General features: G+C 39.5%; 1 protein-coding gene across 1 annotated transcript; it reads left to right on the top strand.

Annotated features, from left to right (window-relative positions):
• The first annotated feature begins 9,119 nt into the window (after window positions 1-9,119).
• LOC135528984 (ecto-ADP-ribosyltransferase 4-like) lies at window positions 9,120-9,987 on the top strand. The gene is made up of 3 exons (XM_064957950.1): window positions 9,120-9,142; window positions 9,296-9,429; window positions 9,761-9,987. The coding sequence occupies exons 1-3, from the start codon at window positions 9,120-9,122 to the stop codon at window positions 9,985-9,987; spliced, it is 384 nt and encodes a 127-aa protein (XP_064814022.1).
• Window positions 9,988-22,212: the final 12,225 nt, after the last annotated feature.

The raw sequence follows: 22,212 nt of genomic DNA on the forward strand, positions 1-22,212 counted from the left end.
GAATTGCATAAATTCCATTATAAGAGCCTGGGACCGGTTGGTTTTCCTTTGGAATTTCGCCTGCCACATCAGACATTATTTTAACATTTCTAGAAACTTCTAAGTGTTTTCTGAGTAACAGGCAGTTTACATTGGGCACGTCAGTCAGGCGGAAATTCAGGAAAATAGATCCTATCTCTAAGAAGTTTTAAACCTGTTGAACATCCGGTCAGTGCTCTTTGATTGTGTATCCATTGTGAATCAATATCGTCAGTCACAGTTTCTATGTATTTCTCATCTTCAGATATGAGGAAAACAGCGATAATCAGAACTTGTGCTATTGTGGCAGTGATGATCTTGGTGTTGACCTGTGGTATTTACTTTGGACTGTTGAGATATATCCAGTATACAGTGGGCTCCAAAATTACTGGCACCCCTGACTGGCAATGCACAAAATACACAAACAATACTTTAAAAAATATAAACAATATAATTATAGAGAAACTCAAAATACCAACGTGAAAAATACTGTACTTTATTATATATATTTATTATATATTATTAGAAATGTAAAGCCTCATAGTTTGATCATCTATAACTGCATATCTGACCTGGGTTGAAATACTTACAAAATCCTTTCAAATAACTTTAGTGTTTGTTTGTCTGCCTGGAGTGCCAGATGGGTGGGGTTTGCACTTTGGGGACTTTTGTTTTGGTCTGATTGATGTGATCATTAAAAGCTCAAGTTTCTCTACTATCTATTGAGTATATGTCATAAGACAGAATATACATCAAATGAATGCATATAAACAAATCAAGATGTACACAGGTCTTAGATTGATGTGTAACTAAATTAAAAGCCTCAAGTTTCTCTACTATCTTATTGAGTATATGTGATAAGAGAGAATATACATCAAATTAATGCACATACTGGAGTAAACAAATGTTGTTCTTAAGAGGTACACACTGGGAAGTGGTTGGTCTTAGAAAGTAATGTACTTGTACCTGTAACTAAATGGATCTATTACGATTTGGATGCACTGTACTTTGACTTACTCACTGAAGCATGCCTTACTCACTGGACGACATGACTTACTCACTGGACGACATGACTTACTCACTGGACGTCCTTACTCACTGACTGCCTTACTCACTGGACGACATGCCTTACTCACTGGACGACATGCCTTACTCACTGGACGACATGACTTACTCACTGGACGACATGACTTACTCACTGGACGACATGACTTACTCACTGGACGACATGACTTACTCACTGGACGACATGCCTTACTCACTGGACGACATGACTTACTCACTGGACGACATGCCTTACTCACTGGACATGCCTTACTCACTGACATGCCTTACTCACTGGACGACATGACTTACTCACTGGACGACATGCCTTACTCACTGGACGATGCCTTACTCACTGACTTTACTCACTGGACGACATGACTTACTCACTGGACGATATGACTTACTCACTGACCATGCCTTACTCACTGGACGACATGACTTACTCACTGACGACATGACTTACTCACTGGACGACATGACTTACTCACTGGACGACATGCCTTACTCACTGGACGACATGCCTTACTCACTGGACGACATGACTTACTCACTGGACGACATGACTTACTCACTGGACATGACTTACTCACTGGACCATGCCTTACTCACTGGACGACATGACTTACTCACTGGACATGACTTATCACTGGACGACATACTCACTGGACGACATGCCTTACTCACTGGACGACATGACTTACTCACTGGACGACATGACTTACTCACTGGACGACATGGACCTGCCTACTCACTGGACGACATGACTTACTCACTGGACGACATGACTTACTCACTGGACATGACTGACTCACTGGACGACATGACTTACTCACTGGACGACATGACTTACTCACTGGACATGACTTACTCACTCACTAATTCAGTTGATGACAAATGTGATGGCTGCAGAGACTACATGTACAATGACGTGAACACTACCTACCTACGTCAGAAAAACATCTTCCAGGCTGTAATGAGTCCTGGCAGGTTGAAGAGGATGAAGGGAAAGTGGACGTGCTCTGCCAGAAGAGCAGTTCATGGCTATGTACTACACTACACTATACTGTACTATATACTCATACACAAATCAAGAACCCTCCATCTACCAGGACTTCAACAAAAAAGTTTGAGAACGCAGGTCTGGGTGTGGAACATCATCATTCCACGTTTCATTCATAACACTTCTATCGGACTGTTGCCCTTCATATTTTGAAACAGCATTTAAATGTGCAACCAGAGGGGAAACATTCTCGACCACCGTACCTCCATACACAGAGATGTGTACAGAGCTCTCCGTCGCCCTCCATTTGGCAAATCTGACCATAAGTATATCCTCCTGATTCCTGCTTACATGTAAAAGTGGTCAGACGAAGGAGATGCTGGGAAGAGGGGGAAGGGCAATGCAAGTAGTCTGGGTAGTATGGAGTGGCAGGTGACATAGTGGTTAGTGCATTAGGCTGGTAACCAAAAGGTTACTAGATCAAATCCCTGAGCTGACAAGGTAAAAATCTGTTGTTCTACCCTGAACAAGGCAGTTAACCTACTGTTCCTAAACCATACTTTTAAATAAGCTTTTGTTCTTAATTGACTTGCCAAGTTAAATAAAGGTTCAAAAATAAACATCTAAAAAAATAATAAAATCAGTAGACCATTTCAGACAGTCTGCAGACAGGAAAGCGGAAGTCTTCTACAAAACAACCTCTATCGGGCTCCAGTTCTGGTAAGTTCACTGTCATTTAATCAAGAAGATGATGGTCACACATCCTCAAAGAGCTGCAAACATATTCACAAATGTGGTTCTGCCTGAACTAAACACACCTTTTCCTGGAAATTTGACAAATAGCAACTAGTGGTCATCCATAACTTTGTTTCGAACTAAGGGACCGTAATCATGACTGACCAGTGACCACACAGTGCAGGGGGAGAGTTTGGGGTCATGAGTACATGTCTGTTAAGGGGACTGTTTATCTCTATAGGGATACCTTATAACAGGGGAAGGCAACCCTGGTCCTGGAGTTCCGCTGGCACTTGATGTTTTTCATTTAACCAACCTGGAATACCAGGTGTGTTGAATTTAGGAAATCACTAAGATGATCAATTAACTAAGTAGCTCAGTGTGGTGCCAAGTTGGGACAAAACCCTGCAGTACCTGGTGCTCTCCTGGAACAGGGTTGCCGACTCGTTGTGTAAAGTGGTGGAGTAAAGCAAACCATTGCATGTGGAATATGAGCTTTCTGACACAAGATCTATGAAATGGATATTGCACAGGAAACCAACTTTGTGGCCTTGTGGTTAGAGTGTCCATCCTGAGACTGAAAGGGAGTTGAGTCTTACCAAAAACTCAGGACAAATGGGACCTGATGCCTCTCTGCTTGGCACTCTGCATTCAAAAGATGGATTGAGGATGTAACGGCATATTTTCCTCTATTCCGTCCAATAAATATGACCACTGCCTTGGTGAGAGAGGGGCTATTTGGGACACACGCTCGCCGCAGGCTTTACTGCACGTCTGTAGAGAGGATGGCAGTGGGGCACTTCGGATAGCAGTGGGGCACTTCGGAGGGCAGTGGGGCACTGGGGCGGATGGCAGTGGGGCACTTCGGATGGCAGTGGGGCACTTCGGATAGACAGTGGGGCACTTCGGATAGCAGTGGGGCACTTCGGATGACAGTGGGGCACTTCGGATGGCAGTGGGGCACTTCGGATGGCAGTGGGGCACTTCGGATGGCAGTGGGGCACTGCGGATGGCAGTGGGGCACTTCGGATGGCAGTGGGGCACTTCGGATGGCAGTGGGGCACTTCGGATGACAGTGGGGCACTTCCGGATGACAGTGGGGCACCGGATGGCAGTGGTGCACTTCGGATGGCAGTGGGGCACCGGATGGCAGTGGGGCACTTCGGATGGCAGTGGGGCACTTCGGATGGCAGTGGGGCACTTCGGATGGCAGTGGGGCACTGCGGATGGCAGTGGGGCACTTCGGATGACAGTGGGGCACTTCGGATGACAGTGGGGCACTTCATTTACATTTACAGTGGGGCACTTAGCAGATGCTCAGTCCAGGGCGACTTACAAATGGCAGTGGTTCACCTTCTGACATCCAGTGGAACAGCCACTGGCAGTAGTGCATCTAAATCAGTGGGGGGGGATGGCAGTGGGGCACCGGATGGCAGTGGGGCATTCCTTGATGACAGTGGGGCACTTCGGATGACAGTGGGGCAGGTGGATGACAGTGGGGCACTTCGGATGACAGTGGGGCACTTCGGATTGCAAGTTTACAAACAAAAGGATGCTTCTTCGTTCAAGCATATAAAACGTACAGACTTTCTAATATAAAAGATGGGGGAACGAAAATGTTCCTTATAGTTCCTCTAATTCAAATAACTTATAAGGCAATAAATGAAGGCTATTGTGTGCAGTACATTCAAGAAATCATGAGAGTAAGTGCGAGCAAGTGCGGTCAAAAAACTCTACCGCTCCCCCGTCTAACCAAGACTCCTCCTCGTAGGCCCGACTTCCTCCCTCAAATAACCTTTCCTCCTCCTGTAGCCACCGCACCGGCCGCAATGTGGGTATTCATCTCCAATAATGTCTTCACACTAATAATATAACTAATAATGCTTTGGTTATTGTATACAAATACATCCTGTCCAAGCTTCTTCATGTTACAGAAGATGGCCTCTTGCTGTTCTGGCTCAGACAAGGCTACTTACATATGCAAATCATAGTTTGTTTGAAGTAGTGTAGAGAGATACTAGTTTGGTAGAATGTATGTTTGGTAGACTCTATGTTAAAGCTGTTTTAGACATATTTGTATAAAAGACAGAACATTCAGAGCTCCATCATGTATGTGTGTGTGTATATTTATATATATATATATTTTGTATATATATTTACATATGAATGTATGTGATGAAATATTAGGTACGTACCTTAATGATTTATGTGATTACCTGATTGAGATATATTCCCTTGTTATTAGTGCACCTTAGTTTTTGGCTCCCCTGTTGCCCATTGATCGTACTGTGGTAAGTGTGTTATTGATGGGATAAAGGCAGGAAGGCAGGAAGTTGGGCCTTCAGGTGGGAGGGAGTCCTAGCTCGACGTGGGAGAGGTATAGTCTTTTGACCATACATACACACATGACTGTGCAAAGCTGTCATCAAGGCAAAGGTTGGCTTCTTTGAAGAATCTCAAATTTAAAATATATTTTGATTTGTTTAACACTTTTGTTTGTTACTACATGTACATGATTACGTGTTATTCCGTAGTGTTGATGTCTTCACCATTATTCGTCAATGTAGAAAATAGTACAAATAAAGAGTAGGTGGACCCACATTTTTGACTGCTACTGTATATTATTATTTTTACAGGACAAATGTGAGGATGCACGTGCCCCATGACGTTTCTCATGGTACGTTCTGTTTTGTTGTCATGTGCACTAGAATGTGTGTGTGAAAAATCATTGGGTAACATTACATCTCCTGTCCTCTTTATACCCACCATGTGTAAATCTGGTGTAAATCTATAGAAGATATATATTACATCTCCTGTCCTCTTTACCCACCATGTGTAAATCTGGTGTAAATCTATAGAAGATATATTATATATATATATATATATATATTACATCTCATTAAAAAGCAACTTCACTAGTTCTCAGGTTGTTCTCTGATTGGTTTAAAATTGTAAGCAGCAGCAGTAGCACCCCTTAGCAACTAACGTCTCAAATAGGAAGCTAAAAGCTCTGTGGCTAATCTGATCAACACTGTCAGGGTTAGTAGTTCCCTGTGTCTGATGTCAGAGCTCAGTACAGCTCAATCTGTCAACCACAACAAGGAGAGAACGGTCTCGTTCCAGGCCAACTATATTGCTGTTGAGTTGACGCTATCGACAAATGAGCATCAAATCGCTATAACATATGATGTGGTTAACTGATATGTTAAACAGTAATCCAGGAGATGTGAGATCTGGCAGGCGACTTCAATGTAGTCAGCCTGGAACATGGCCAACATCATAAGTGGGGTTGGAGGAGAGAGAGGGGGCGGGACTTGGTTATGAAGGAAGCTTTCAGCAGCCATCTTGTTGACTGGCAGAGACAACAGAGGCCACCTGGTGGCAGTGAACTGTCATAACATCTACTGTCTATCCACAGGTTAACTGTCATAACATCTACTGTCTATCCACAGGTTAACTGTCATAAAATCTACTGTCTATCCTCAGGTTAACTGTCATAACATCTACTGTCTATCCACAGGTTAACTGTCATAACATCTACTGTCTATCCACAGTTAACTGTCATAACATATACTGTCTATCCACAGGTTAACTGTCATAACATCTACTGTCTATCCACAGGTTAACTGTCATAACATCTACTGTCTATCCACAGGTTAACTGTCATAACATCTACTGTCTATCCACAGGTTAACTGTCATAACATCTACTGTCTATCCACAGGTTAACTGTCCTAACATCTACTGTCTATCCACAGGTTAACTGTCATAACATCTACTGTCTATCCACAGGTTAACTGTCTAACATCTACTCCACAGGTTATCCACATAGGTTAACTGTCCTAACATCTACTGTCTATCCACAGGTTAACTGTCCTCACATCTACTGTCTATACACAGGTTAACTGTCCTAACATCTACTGTCTATCCACAGGTTAACTGTCATAACATCTACTGTCTATCTACAGGTTAACTGTCATAACATCTACTGTCTATCCACAGGTTAACTGTCATAACATCTTAACTGTCACTCTATCCAAAGGTTAACTGTCATAACATCTACTGTCTATCCACAGGTTAACTGTCTTACTGTCATCTTAACTGTCTATCTACTGTCTATCCAAGGTTAACTGTCATAAAATCTACTGTTAACTATCAGGTTAACTGTCATAACATCTACTGTCTATCCACAGGTTAACTGTCCTAACATCTACTGTCTATCCACAGGTTAACTGTCCTAACATCTACTGTCTATCCACAGGTTAACTGTCATAACATCTACTGTCTATCTACAGGTTAACTGTCATAACATCTACTGTCTATCCACAGGTTAACTGTCATAACATCTGTCTATCCACAGGTTAACTGTCATAACATCTACTGTCTATTCAGAGGTTAACTGTCATAACATCTACTGTCTATCCACAGGTTAACTGTCATAACATCTACTGTCTATCCACAGGTTAGCTGTCCTAACATCTACTGTCTATCCACAGGTTAACTGTCCTAACATCTACTGTCTATCCACAGGTTAACTGTCCTAACATCTACTGTCTATCCACAGGTTAACTGTCATAACATCTACTGTCTATCTACAGGTTAACTGTCATAACATCTACTGTCTATCCACAGGTTAACTGTCATAACATCTACTGTCTATCTACAGGTCAGATCCACAGGTTAACTGTCATAACATCTACTCTCTATCCACAGGTTAACTGTCATAACATCTACTGTCTATTCAGAGGTTAACTGTCATAACATCTACTCTCTATCCACAGGTTAACTGTCATAACATCTGTCTATCCACAGGTTAACTGTCATAACATCTACTGTCTATTCCAGAGGTTAACTGTCATAACATCTACTGTCTATCCACAGGTTAACTGTCATAACATCTACTGTCTATCCACAGGTTAACTGTCATAACATCTACTGTCTATCCACAGGTTAGCTGTCCTAACATCTACTGTCTATCCACAGGTTAACTGTCCTATCATCTTCTGTCTATCCACAGGTTAACTGTCATAACATCTACTGTCTATCTACAGGTTAACTGTCATAACATCTACTGTCTATCCACAGGTTAACTGTCATAACATCTACTGTCTATCCACAGGTTAACTGTCATAACATCTACTGTCTATCTACAGGTTAACTGTCATAATATCTACTGTCTATCCACAGGTTAACTGTCATAACATCTGTGGTCATGTCTATCCACAGGTTAACTGTCATAACATCTACAGTCTTTCCACAGGTTACGTTGACACTATAACTGTTGTTTTGACACCACTATAATACAGAATATCTCTAAGAGATGGAAATCCTATGTGTTACTGAGAAATGTATGGAAGTCATCCAATGATGTCATTATCAGTAACACAACCTGACAGACTGTGTCCATGACAACTGACCACACGTTGCAGTGGTAGACTTGGGGTCGAGGGGAGCATCAGAAAGACAGAAAAGGGGAACGGTTAACCCTTTCTCAGCAGCATCACTTTTAGTTGAAAATGGGCCTGTGGTTTAACCAAGGTAGAGCTGTTTACATCCTCATGCATGTGATACGTGTGCAGACATGAAGATCTGCATGACTTTGTTCATGTCGTATTTGACTTGGTGATCTTGGTGCTTCAGTGTGGGAACAGGATTTGTGGTCATGTCTGCTTGTAAAGTCAGATCTCTGACCAGGTATAAGTAGATCTTGGCAGACCGTCTGCAAAAACACGTCCTGAAGCTGATCAATACAAAACAACCTCTATCGGGCTCCAGTCTGGTAAGTCCAGCTATCAAATACCGTAAACCTCATTGGAATCTCTGCGTGATACAGCTTCATTAAATGGTGGCATTGCAGTAACTCCTATCCATTTTTAAATAGTTGATACATCTTGGTGCATATCAAAGCTATGTTGTATCATGTTTTTGTATTGTTATGCTGACAATACAGTATCAAACTTGTCCTACTCAGTATAGAGTTATGGAGTAAACATGATGTCAAGTGGCATGTAAATGTCCATTTTCATCTTCCTTGGGCAATGCTCAATTTCCAAAAAAGGGCAGAGAAATAAGATCAACAGATTCAAAACTAACTAGTAAAAACAGCTAATAGGAGACCGTCACGAGTTTGTATTGTATGAATGAGACCTGTACTGAAGTGGCATTTTAGCTATGCAAATAGCAGATAAAGGATAAATGGCTGTCCGGAAGGAGGGAGGCGCACCAAAGTGAAGACAACTTGGTAACATCACAGCCACAAGCACCAGAGAGCTGTAACCTGATAATAACTAGGATCACCTTTGAGTCTACACTAGATTGCAATGAAGATGGTGAAGTTTGTAGTGTGGGCTGTTTTCTCAATGACCTTCAGTATGGTCAGTGGAATGGTATGTTTGTTTGTGTGCACGTGTCACATACCTTAACTGAATGTTTAAAATGAATTTTAAATCCTAAAAAGGTGAAATAGCTGAATCCTTTTCCTCCTCTCCACGGTGAGGCCTGACACCGTTCTGGACATGGCACGTTCATCTGTCCATGATGCGTACAAGGGCTGTGTTCCAGCGATGTTGACGAAGGTGAAGGTGAACCTGAACGATGAGATTACAGCCAATATGGACGACTTTGGAAGTCGTTGGACAGACCATTATGATGCTACTGACAACAAAGAATCTGATGGGGAACTTACAGTTGAACATATTGCTGCAATCAAGTTGCACTCTGGTGTTTTTTACGAAACACTCAATGATGCAGTGGGAAAAGATAAATACAAAGCAACAACCTTTGAGTTCTATGCATCTCCTGTTGTCTGATGCCATACGTATTCTGGAAGAAAAAATCATCCCAATGAATGTTTGAAAACCGTATACCGTGGAACCAAACGTGTTTACAAGGGTCAATTAAATCAAGAAATTAGATTTGGCAAATTCCTCTCAACCTCTACTTCTCAGACTCTTTGCTGCAGAATTTGGAACTGAAAATTGTTTTGAAATTGAAACATGCTATGGTGCCTCTGTGGAAAAATATACGATCATGGGGTCACTTGAGGCAGAGATTTTGATCCCTCCTTATGAGAAATTTAAAATTGAGGAAGTGAAAAATAGAAACACAGTCAAAGACCTGTGGTGCAAAGTTGTTTTCAAACTGAAAAGTGCAACATATCTAAGTGATCTGAACTGTACTTTAGTGTAAATACAGATCAAGCCCCTGTTAGGAATCAGATAATGATTCTACTACTTTGCCGTATGTGGAGAAACAGATAGGTAATATATCCGTAGCTATTTGCATTGAGATTTAAGTTCTTAATATGACATTTTGCATTTATTGAAATCTGTCATCTAGATGGTGCCTCTGTCTACAGCTTCTATCAATACCAACACTGTCATGTTATAAACCACTGCCTTAAAATGTAAGTTATGTCAACATGGGAAATGTTAACATACCCTCATATTAGTATACAAGTTCATTCAACTCCAAATTGTACATCCAGGGTCAACTTATATTGTGTGAATACAGCAAACTATTGAGTCATGTGCGTGGTCCATATCTTTTTGAGAGATACATTCATCTTGGTTCATTTTCCGTCAAGATGTTTAAATCCAACAAGTCTACCTCTGCTTTCTATACGTTTTTAGACCTAGAATCAACATGCACATCATCCAAAGGAAAAACAAAGAAATGAAGAGATATAAGAACGACCACTTGATTTCTATGCTATAACCTGTGGTGCTAAAGGAATGATATCCCATGACATTGATGTGAGGCTCTAAATGAGTCTCAGATTACATAACAAGCACAAATGTGGAAATATGTACTACATTTACGGGGTTATAATAAAGTATGACAATTACATAAAAGTATTAAAAACTAGTCATATTATTCACAATTACTGAATGTCCCTAACCAGTGGGTTGAATCCTTTCTCACTCATCTTACTCACAGTGTTGTTTTAAAAGTCAGAGCCATGTCTGCTACACGTTCCTGCACCATTAGAATGTTTTCTGTCTGCTTGGCCTTTATAACAATCGATCGGACAATAGCTACATCTAATCACTCAGTTGCTGAATATATCCTATAACATGTAAATATACCTGGTTCTGTCCATACTGGTCTTTATTCTGTCCCTTTGAATAAACCTCAACAACAACATTACATCATACTGTGTTCAATAGTGCCTCTAACCATTTCTGCCTTGAGATAATGTAAATTCTGCCTTGAGATAATCTAAATTCTAGCTTTGAGATCATTTGAATTATACCTTGAGGTTTTAGGCTATTGTTCCAGCCCAGCACTAAAATACCTCATACCACTAGTTAAAGCCACTGTGTGCAAGGTGCCCAGTAATTTCACATACTGAAATAGACCCCTTAAGTAGTCTTTTTACATTTGTTGAAGCCATTGTCTCCACATGACTTATTGTATTTGACATTTAAGAAGAGAGGGTGGATGAGTGTGGTATTGACTTGGGAGGATGGGGATGTTCAGTAAGAGGGGCAGTAGACCCAGTCTTCTGAAAATGTACTCAACAGCATGTTACTAATTCATAGTGCTGTATGGGAATGGCTCTATCCTGCAGTACGTTATCAGGTAAAGATACAGAGCTAGCCTTGTGTTAATGTTCCTGTCCAGGCAGAACTATAAGCCTTGTGTTAATGTTCCTGTCCAGGCAGAACTATAAGCCTTGTGTTAATGTTCCTGTCCAGGCAGAACTATAAGCCTTGTGTTAATGTTCCTGTCCAGGCAGAACTATGAGCCTTGTGTTAATGTTCCTGTCCAGGCAGAACTATAAGCCTTGTGTTAATGTTACTGTCCAGGCAGAACTATAAGCCTTGTGTTAATGTTCCTGTCCAGGCAGAACTATACGCCTTGTGTTAATGTTCCTGTCCAGGCAGAACTATAAGCATTGTGTTAATGTTCCTGTCCAGGCAGAACTATAAGCCTTGTGTTAATGTTCCTGTCCAGGCAGAACTATACGCCTTGTGTTAATGATACTGTCCAGGCAGAACTATAAGCCTTGTGTTAATGTTCCTGTCCAGGCAGAACTATAAGCCGTGTTAATGTTCCTGTCCAGGCAGAACTATAAGCCTTGTGTAATGTTCCTGTCCAGGCAGAACTATAAGCCTTGTGTTAATGTTACTTCCAGGCAGAACTATAAGCCTTGTGGTAATGTTCCTGTCCAGGCAGAACTATAAGCCTTGTGTTAATGTTACTGTCCAGGCAGAACTATAAGCCTTGTGGTAATGTTCCTGTCCAGCCAGAACTATAAGCCTTGTGTTAATGTTCCTGTCCAGGCAGAACTATAAGCCTTGTGTTAATGTTCCTGTCCAGGCAGAACTATCAGCCTTGTGTTAATGTTACTGTCCAGGCAGAACTATGAGCCAATGTTCCTGTCCAAACAGGACAGAAGAATTAGACCAAAGAATATAAAGTGAATGTTATTAAAAACAGCCAATGTTCCTGTCCAGGCAGAACTATAAGCCTTGTGTTAATGTTCTGTGGTGAATGATAAGTCAAATGTTAAAGTTCACTGTCCAGGCAGAACTATAAGCCTTGTGTTAATGTTCAGACAGGCAGAACTATACAGCCCCGTGTTAATGTTCTGAAGTAGACTATACCAAGAGCAACAACAGATAGAGTTAATGTTCCTGTCCAAGCAGACTATAAAATGTCAAGAATATAAGCCTAGTGAATGTTCCTGTCCAGGCAGAACTATAAGCCTTGTGTTAATGTTCCTGTCCAGGCAGAACTATAAGCCTTGTATTAATGTCTGACTTAGAATAATTACATTTTTCCTGTCCAGGGAACTATAAGCCTATAATAATAAGAATTTATCATTTATTAATGTTCTTAAAGGCAGAACTATAAGCCTTGTGTTAATGTTCCTGCCCAGGCAGAACTATACGACCACTGTTCCCTTTGCATGTTGTTTGTTCTGCCCAGGCACCTATAAGTGTGAAGTCATGTCCAGGCAGAAAAGCCGTGTTAATGTTCCTGTCCATTGAACTTTAAGCTGTGTTAATGTTACTTCCAGGCAGAACTTAAGACTTGTGGGTGTCCAGGCAAACTAAAGCCTGTGTTAATGAATCTGTGAGAATCCTTGTTAATGTTCCTGTGAAACTATAAGATTGTGTTAATGTTCCTGTCCAGGCAGAACTATAAGGCTTGTGTTAATGTTACTGGGTATAAGCCTTTGTTAATGTTATTCAGGCAGAACTATAAGTACATTGTTAATGTTCCTGTCCAGGCAGAACTTTAAATACCATGTGTTAATGTTCTTGTCCAGGCAGAACTATAAGTCTTGTGTTAATGTTCCTGTCCAGGCAGAACTATAAGCCTTGTGTTAATGTTCCTGTCCAGGCAGAACTATAAGCCTTGTGTTAATGTTCCTGTCCAGGAAAATAAGTAGAATGTTCTGTCCAGGCAGAACTATACCCTTAATGTTCCTTAACTGAACTATAAGCCTTGTGTTAATGTTACCTGTCCAGGCAAATCATGCATCACAATATAATTATAATGTTCCTGTCCAGGCAGAACTATAAGAAAGGTCTTCCTGAGGAACTATAAGCCTTGTGTTAATGTTCCTGAGATGACTATAAGCCTTTGTTAATGTGCTCGGTCGCATAATAGACATGTGTGTTAATGTTCCTGTCAAGGCAGAACTATAAGGTGGAATGTTCCTGTAGGCAGAAAAAATGATTTACATGGCAGAACTATAAGTTGCAATGTTGCTGTCCACAGAACTATAAGCTTTTCTATGCAAATTAAATAATGTTGCAGGCAAACTATAGGCTTGTGTTACAGTGAACAAAATAACCATAGACATGAAGTTGACAGATAGCTTTTTTTAGTAGCATAAATACATTGTAATGTTCCTGTCCAGGCAGAACTAAAACATGTAATTGCATGTAATCAAATGAATCAGATCTTAATGTTACTGTCCAGGCAGAACTATAAGCCTTAGTTAATGTTACTGTCCAGGCAGAACTATAAGCCTGTGTTAATGTTCATGTAGGCATATAATAATGTTCCTGTCCAGGCAGAAAAAGCCTTGTGTTAATGTTCCTGTCCAGAAATACTATTTAATTTCCTGAGGCAGAACTATTAAAGTTCTTCCAAAACTATAACCAATTATTGTTTGTAGCACCTACAGACTGTAGTCTTAAAACTATAAGCCTTGTGTTAATGTTCCAACACAGGCAGAATCATTTTTCAGTAAGTCATGAGAAAGTATTCCTGAATAAGTTTGAAGAACTATAAGCCTTGTGTTAATGTTCCTGTCCACAACTATAAGAGTTCCTGCCAGGCAGAACTATAAGCCAATGTTCCTGTCCAGGCAAACTATAATTGTGTAATGTTCCTGTTAGGCAGAACTATAAGCCTGTGTTAATGTTGTAAACACTAAGCCGTGTTAATTTCTGATTGAACTTCCTAATACATGTATAAGTATGTTCTTTACACATAAAGGCTTAATGTTCCATGTGCAACTAGAAGACATTTTAATGTTCCTGTCAGAGACAATGTTGTGTTAATGTTCCTGTCCAGGCAGAACTATAACCCATGTGTTAATGTTCCTGTCCAGGCAGAACTATAATGCCTTATGTTAATTACTGTCCAAGACTACTATAAAACTATGTAAGCTTATAAAGAGTTTACTGTCCAGGCAGAACTTAAGCCTTGACAATGTCATGCATATATAAGCCTTGTGTTAATGTTTATGTCCAGGCAGATAAAGCCTTGTGTTAATGTTCCTGACAGAACTATAAGCCTTGTGTTAATGTTCATGCAGGCAGAACTATAAATGTTCCTGCCAGGACCCTTGTGTTAATGTTCCTGCACAGAAAGGGGCCATGAATGGGGCCATGTATCGTGGCAGAACTAAAAGCCTGTTAATGTTCCTTCCATCAGAACAAAGGCATTGTTAAGATGAAACGTATAAGCTGGTTAATGTTCTTTCAGGCAGAACTGACAATGATCCAAAACACACTGCCCGGGCAGAACTAAGGAGTGGCTTCGTCCAGGCAGAACTATAAGCCTTGTGTTAATGTTACTGTCCAGGTCCTGTGAGTGGCAGAACTAGCCAATGTTCTCCAGATCTCAACCCTGTCCATAGAAAATCTTTGGAGGGAGTTGAAAATGTTCCATGTCCCCAGCAACAGCCCCAAAACATCTGCATGTCCAGGATCTGCATGGTTAATGAATGGGCCAAAATCCCAGCAACAATGTGTTACTGAAAACCTTGTGAAGACAAAAGGTTTGACCTTCTGTCATTGCCAACAAAGGGTATATAACAAATGTTATTGAGATAAACTTTTGTTATTGACCAAATATAAGCTTATTTTTCACAGAACATAATTTGTTAATGTTCCTTCATTAAAAACCTACAATGTGATTTTCTGGATTTTTCCCCCAAATTTTGTCTGTCATAGTTGAAGTGTACCTGTCCACAGATGAAAATTACAGGCCTCTCTAATCTTTTTAATGTGGGCAAACTTGCCAATGTTCCTGTGGCAGAACTAAATACTTTTTTGTTCCTGTCCAGGCAGAATAAAGGCTTGTGTTAATGTTACTGTTTATGAATAATACATTTCAATGTTCCTGTTACCATTGTCTCTTCCCTTTCCTGAAGATTCATCCCCAGGCAGAACTATAAGCCTTGTGTAATGTTCCTGTCCAGGCAGAACTATACCTTGAATGTTCCTGTCTCTATCGCAGAACTATAAGCCTTGTGTTAATGTTCTGCAGAGCAGAATATGCTCTTGTGTTAATGTTCCTGTCCAAATGAGAAATAAGCCTTGTGTTAATGTTCCTGACAGCAAATTACAAAGTGTTAATGTTCCTGTCCAGGCAGAACTATAAGCCTTGTGTTAATGTTATGACCAGGCAGAACTATACGCTTGTAACAATGTTCTGTCTAATATACCATTTAATGTTCCTGGGCAGAACTATAAGCCTTGTGTTAATGTTAATGTCAGGCAGAACTATAAGCCTTGTTAATGTTCCTGTCCAGGCAGAACTATTGTGTTAATGTTAGGCCAGGCAGAACTATAAGCCTTGTGTTAATGTTCCTGTCCAGGCAGAACTATAAGCCTTGTGTTAATGTTCCTTCCAGGCAGAACTTAAGCCTTGTTGTTCCTGATGCAGAACTATAAGCCTTGTGTTAATGTTACTTAAGAACTAAAGCCCTGGGGAACTATAAGAAATGTTCCTGTCAGGAAATAAGCCTGTTAATGTTCCTGTGGAAGCACTCGAGCTTGTTACCAAGGAGAACTATAGGTCAATGTTCCTGTCATGCAGAACTATTGGACAATGTTGCTTCATCATCTACCTTGTGTTAATGTTCCTGTCCAGGCAGAACTATGTTTGTTAATGTTCCTGTCAGGCAGAACTATAAGCCTTGTGTTAATGTTCCTGTCCAGGCAGAACTATAAGCCTTGTGTTAATGTTCCATGTTTTAAGTTCCTGTCCATCACTACCTGTTTAATGTTGCTTCCCTGCAGCAGGTTTAATCTCAAGAACTATAAGAATGATGAAAACTATAAGCCGTGTTAATGTTCCTGTCCAGGCAGAACTATAAGCCTTGTAGTAATGTTCCTGTCAGGCAGAACTATAAGCCTTGAGGTTACTGTCAAGAATAAAGAATTGGAATGTTACTGTCCAGGCAGAACAAAGATGAGAATGTTACTGTCCAGGCAGAACTATAAGTCTTGTGATAATGTTCCTGTCCAGGCAGAACTATAAAATGTTCCTGTCCAGGCAAAACTATAAGCCTTGTTAAGTCCTGTCCAGAGAACTATAAGCCTTGTGTTAATGTTGTCCAGGCAGAACTAAACGAATGTTCCTGTCCAAAACTATAACCAATGTTCCTGTCACATCATGAACTATAAGCCTTGTGTTACATTCCTGTCCAGAGAACTATGCCTTGAATGTTACTTGGCAGAACTATAAGCCTTGTGTTAATGTTTTGTCCAGGCAGAACTATACATCTTGTGTTAATTTCAATGTCAGGCAGAACTATAAGCTTGTGTTAATGTTCCTGTCCAGGCAGAACTATAAGCCTTGTGTAATGGTCTGTCCAGGCAGAACTATAAGCCTGTGTTAATGTTTGTCCAGGCAGAACTATTTGTGGTAATGTTCCTGTCCAGGCAGAATATAATGTTGTGTTAATGTTAATGTCAGGCAGAACTATACGAACTTGTGAATGTTACTGTTCCAGGCAGAACTATGAGCCTTGTGTTAATGTTACTGTCAGGCAGAAGTGGCTCCAAAAAAGGAGAAGAATGCTTATCTATTACCAGGAAGACACTTAAGCTGTGGTGTATGATAGTCAAATCTAAAGTTGTGTTCTACGTAAATGGTCAGACAGGATAAAATAGCCCCGAAGTAGACTTGAGAACTAGACGAGCCTTTGTACCTGGGTGAAGAACTATAACGGAATGCACAAGTTCGTAAGTTGTAACATGTTATTAGACTCTGACTTAGAATAATTACATTTTTTCCTGGAGTTTATAATGTAATAAATCATATATATTCTTAAACTGTTATAGTGACTATTGCTGAGAACTATAAACTGTTCTTTGCATGTTGTTTTACTTTTGAGTCATGGTCATCCTATCCATTTTATGCAAATGTGTGTCTTCCATGATTGGACTCTCTGGGTAGAAATGGGCTGAAATCTGTTATTAATTTAAGATTGGGTATTAAACATATTTTGGGTATTTTTCACTATTCAGCATAACACTTCGGTCAAGGTCAAGGTCCAGTGCCAACTTTCCTTGTAGACGTTGCATTGCATCAACCAATGGTCGGTTCCCACATTACCAAATGCTGTTAAGTCAAAATTGTCTGTAACATAAACAATAGATGGGAAAAAAAGGTGGTCTTTGAGTGGTGTTGTGTCATGAAGTGTTGCAACAAGGTTCCACTGGAAACAGTGGAAAAATGATTTAGTACAGGGATGGGCAACCACATTACTTTTCTATGGGCAATTCAATTAGTCTGCACAAATAGGCAAACATGTGAACAAAATACAGAAAAGTTGACAATAGCTGTAGCATAAATACATTGTATTTCTTGGTTGCCCCTAAAACATGCCCCCATGGAATCAAAAGTGTTACCACCCTTAGAATTGTGGTTCATTAATTAAAGATAAGAAAACTGCTAAATGTTCTCTACATCACTATGGCAAAATTATTGCTTTGTAGCACCTAAGACTGTAGTCAAAAGAGGCCAAAATGTCAAACATAAAAAATCATTTTTCTGCTAAGTCATTTATTCCACTAAGTTTGAATTCCTATGAATGTTTATAACAACCAAAGTTGTGTTTAAAAATCGTGGGGCAAATAATGAACCCAGTTACATGCTTGAAACACTTCAGTTTTTTACCGTGATTGTCCCCAAATACTCATCAATGTTGCCCATAAAGGCTTCATTTAGTAAAAGACATTTGGCAGAGACAATGTCTTTTTAACCCATGTGGAGTGGGTGCTATAATGCTGTGGTGTCATTACTGTACTAAGACCTAAATCTTCAAATTATAATATTACATATGCATTAAAGCAGAACTGTGCCCGTCATGCATCTTCATGAATTCATAAGTATGAAGTTGACAATAGCTAATACATTGCCACATGCATGTAATCAAATGAATCAGATCTCAATGTGTTAAGGATACCTTAATGTAGAACATACAAGTGTAGCCATGAATGGGGCCATCTTCCGAATTATAAACCTTACATTTAAGATGAAATGTGCCCTCCCCCTTTCCATGACAATGATCCAAAACACACTGCCCGGGTAGAACAGTGGCTTCGTAAGAAGCATTTCCGCCCCCCTAGCTTCTGAATTATACCCCATAGAAAATCTTTGGAAGTTGAAAATCCATGTTGCCAAACAGCCCCAAAACATCACTGCTCTAGAGGAGATTGCATGGAGGATATTACAACAATGTTAAACCTTGTGAAGACAAAAGGTTTGACCTCTGTCATTGAATTATAATATATAACAAAGTATTGAGATAAACATTTGTTATTGACCAAATACCCCATAATTCTGAATTATAAATTACATAGTTAAAAATCCTACAATGTGATTTTCTGGATTTTTCCCCCAAATTTTGTCTGTCATAGAATGTACCTAATGAAAATTACATATCTTTTAAGTAGAACATGTGCTGACAAATACTTTTTTGCCCCCTGTATAAAGGCTTCTGAATTATGAATAATACATTTCAGTTAAGTAGAACCTTCCCCCCTGAAGATTCTTCTGAATTATAATATTACATAGTTAAGTAGAACATGTGCTCTGCCCAAACAACTTCCTCCAAATGATAATATTACAAATTCAGTTAAGATGCTATGAAGGTGTAACAACCGCTAACTGTCTATGACATATTAAGGGCAATTCATGTGTATGTGAATACAGGAAAGAACATTTTCGAGCATTCAATGAGGCCACTTCTGAATTATAAGCGCTTACATACTGATTACAAGTATCACATGCATTTCTTGTTGTCTGATGCCTTCTGAATTATTAATAAAGCCCATGGGAAAGTGTGGAAAAACCTCTGATTATAGTTAAGGAGAAATAGGTCATACCATGCGATTTGACACACTGAACTAACAAAGCATGTAAATGGTTCAATAAAATTATTGGGATCACTACCTGTTTTGGTGCTTCCCTGGGTTTATAATTTGACTGAAATACATTGAGGTTTTCAAAATATCAAACAATGGAAGATAACAAAGATACAAAACATTCTGAAATATTACAAAAAAGCACATTTCCAACCCAAAAATTGAATTCAATATTGTCAAAAAAGACCAAAAAATAGACCAACCCTGTCAAATGTAACAAATTAGGACATGTGAATGTCTTGGTGTTAAGGGAAATCAACCATGATTCATCATTCATTATCTCCAGCTGACTAATGCAGAGTCTAAACATGTGTATGTCAATCCTAGTACTGATGTTCATTATCTCAATTGAATGATGAAAAAGGAGTGTTGATTCCCATTTCAAAATTCTTGAGTGACAAAAGATAATCCAGAATTAGAACAATGACAGTCTGTTCCTTGGTAGAAATGAATGAATTTATCATCAGGCTGGCTAGAATGCTTATCTACACAGGAAGACCTTGGCTCGTCAAAATGATCTCATCCTCGATGTTCATTATAGACTTTGTACCAGCACAATGCCAGACAGTTCGAAACATGTTTTTCAGTTTATAACCTGTGGTAAACTGTATCATGTTCTACTCTCGAGAATAAACGCTAGTGCTTGACTTTGAGACTGGTCATCCTCAAATAAGTTTCATTATCTCCTTAGAAATGGGCTGAGTGTAAATTTAATTGGGTATTAAACATATAGGAATTTAATTATCTAACACTCGGTCAAGGTCAAGGTCCAGGCCAACTTCCTTGTAGACGTTGCATTGCATCAACCAATGTTCGGTTCCCACTATGGCCAAGCTGTGAAGTCAAACATGTTGTAACATAAACAATGATGGGAAAAAAGTGGTCTGGTGGTGTTCTGCACAATGTTGCAGTCTAAACATGTTGTCATCCTCATGTTCATTATCTCCACCACAAAATGCCAGAGAAACTCTGGAAACATGTTGTCATCCTCATGTTCATTATCTCCAGCACAATGCCAGAGTCTAAACATGTTGTCATCCTGTTCATTATCTGCAGTTCACAATGCCAGAAACATAAAAAACATTTCTGTCTAAACATGTGTGGGGAGGGGGCATCCTCATCTTGAGTTCAGATTATTGTGGTCCCCAGCACAATGTTGCCCATCCCTGATTTAAACATGTCTCATCCTCATGTTCAACTATCTCCCTTTTGACTGACCAAAATCTTCAAATTATAATACATAGTTAAGCAGAACATGTGCCTCTTCTGAATTATAATATTACATCCAAGTAGAACATGCCAGTCTAATTATATTACATGTTGTCATCCCTCCCCCTGTTCAATTATAATATTACATAGTTAAGTAGAACATGTGCCCGCCCCCTCTTCTGAATTATAATATTACATAGTTAAGTAGAACATGTGCCAACCCCCCTCTTCTGAATTATAATATTACATAGTTAAGTAGAACATGTGCCAGTCTTCTAAATATTACATAGTTAAGTAGAACATCCTGCCCCCTCTTCAATTATAATATTACATAGTTAAGTAGAACATGTGCCAGAGTCTTCTGAAATAATATTACATGTTAAGTAGAACATGTGCCTCTTCTGAATTATAATATCTAGTTAAGCACAACATGTGCCAGCCCCCTAATTATAATATTACATAGTTAAGTAGAACATGTGCCAACCCCCTCTTCTGTTATAATATTACATAGTTAAGCACAATGTGCCAGTGTTCTAAACATAATGTTATCCTAGTTAAGTAGAACATGTATCCCACCCCAGAGTCTAAACATGTGTCATCCTACTTTAAGTAGAATTATAATATTACATAGTTAAGTAGAACATTATCTCCAGAACAATGCCAGAGTTAAGTAAACATGTTGTCATCCTTCATGTTATAATATCTTAAGTAGAACATGTGCCAGACCCACTCTTCTGAATTATAATATTACATAGTTAAGTAGAACATGTGCCTCTGAATTATATTACATAGTTAAGTAGAACATGTGCCAGCCCCCTCTTCTGAATTATAATATTACAGAGTCTAAACATGTTGTCATCCTTCTGAATTATAATATTACATAGTTAGCACAATGCCACCTCTATTCTGAATTCTAATATTACATAGTTATCCTAGAACATGTTGCATTACTCTTCTGAATTATAATAGCCATGGTCCTCTGATTATAGTTAAGATATCATATTATATGACACACTGAACTAACAAAGTTAAATGGTTCAATAAAATTATATGGGAAAACTACCAATTGGTACTAAACATGTTGTCATCCATTTGTTCATTATCTCCAACAATGGATAACCAACTCAAAACATTCTTGTATCCAAAAATACATTTCATTAAAGATTCAACATCATGTACAAAAAGCAAGTCAAATGTACAAAGGACAAGTTAAAGTCCCATCACTCATCATTCATTATCTCCAGCACAATGCCAGAGTCTAAACATGTTGTCATCCTCATGTTCATTATCTCCAGCACAATGCCAGAGTCTAAACATGTTGTCATCCTCATGTTCATTATCTCCAGCACAATGCCAGTCTAAACATGTTGTCATCCTCATGTTCATTATCTCCAGCACAATGCCAGAGTCTAAACATGTTGTCATCCTCATGTTCATTATCTCCAGCACAATGCCAGTCTAAACATGTTGTCATCCTCATGTTCATTATCTCAGCACAATGCCAGAGTCTAAACATGTTGTCATCCTCATGTTCATTATCTCCAGCACAATGCCAGTCTAAACATGTTGTCATCCT

Source organism: Oncorhynchus masou, unplaced genomic scaffold (assembly GCF_036934945.1).
Source record: "Oncorhynchus masou masou isolate Uvic2021 unplaced genomic scaffold, UVic_Omas_1.1 unplaced_scaffold_1069, whole genome shotgun sequence".
NCBI classification, from domain to species: domain Eukaryota; kingdom Metazoa; phylum Chordata; class Actinopteri; order Salmoniformes; family Salmonidae; genus Oncorhynchus; species Oncorhynchus masou.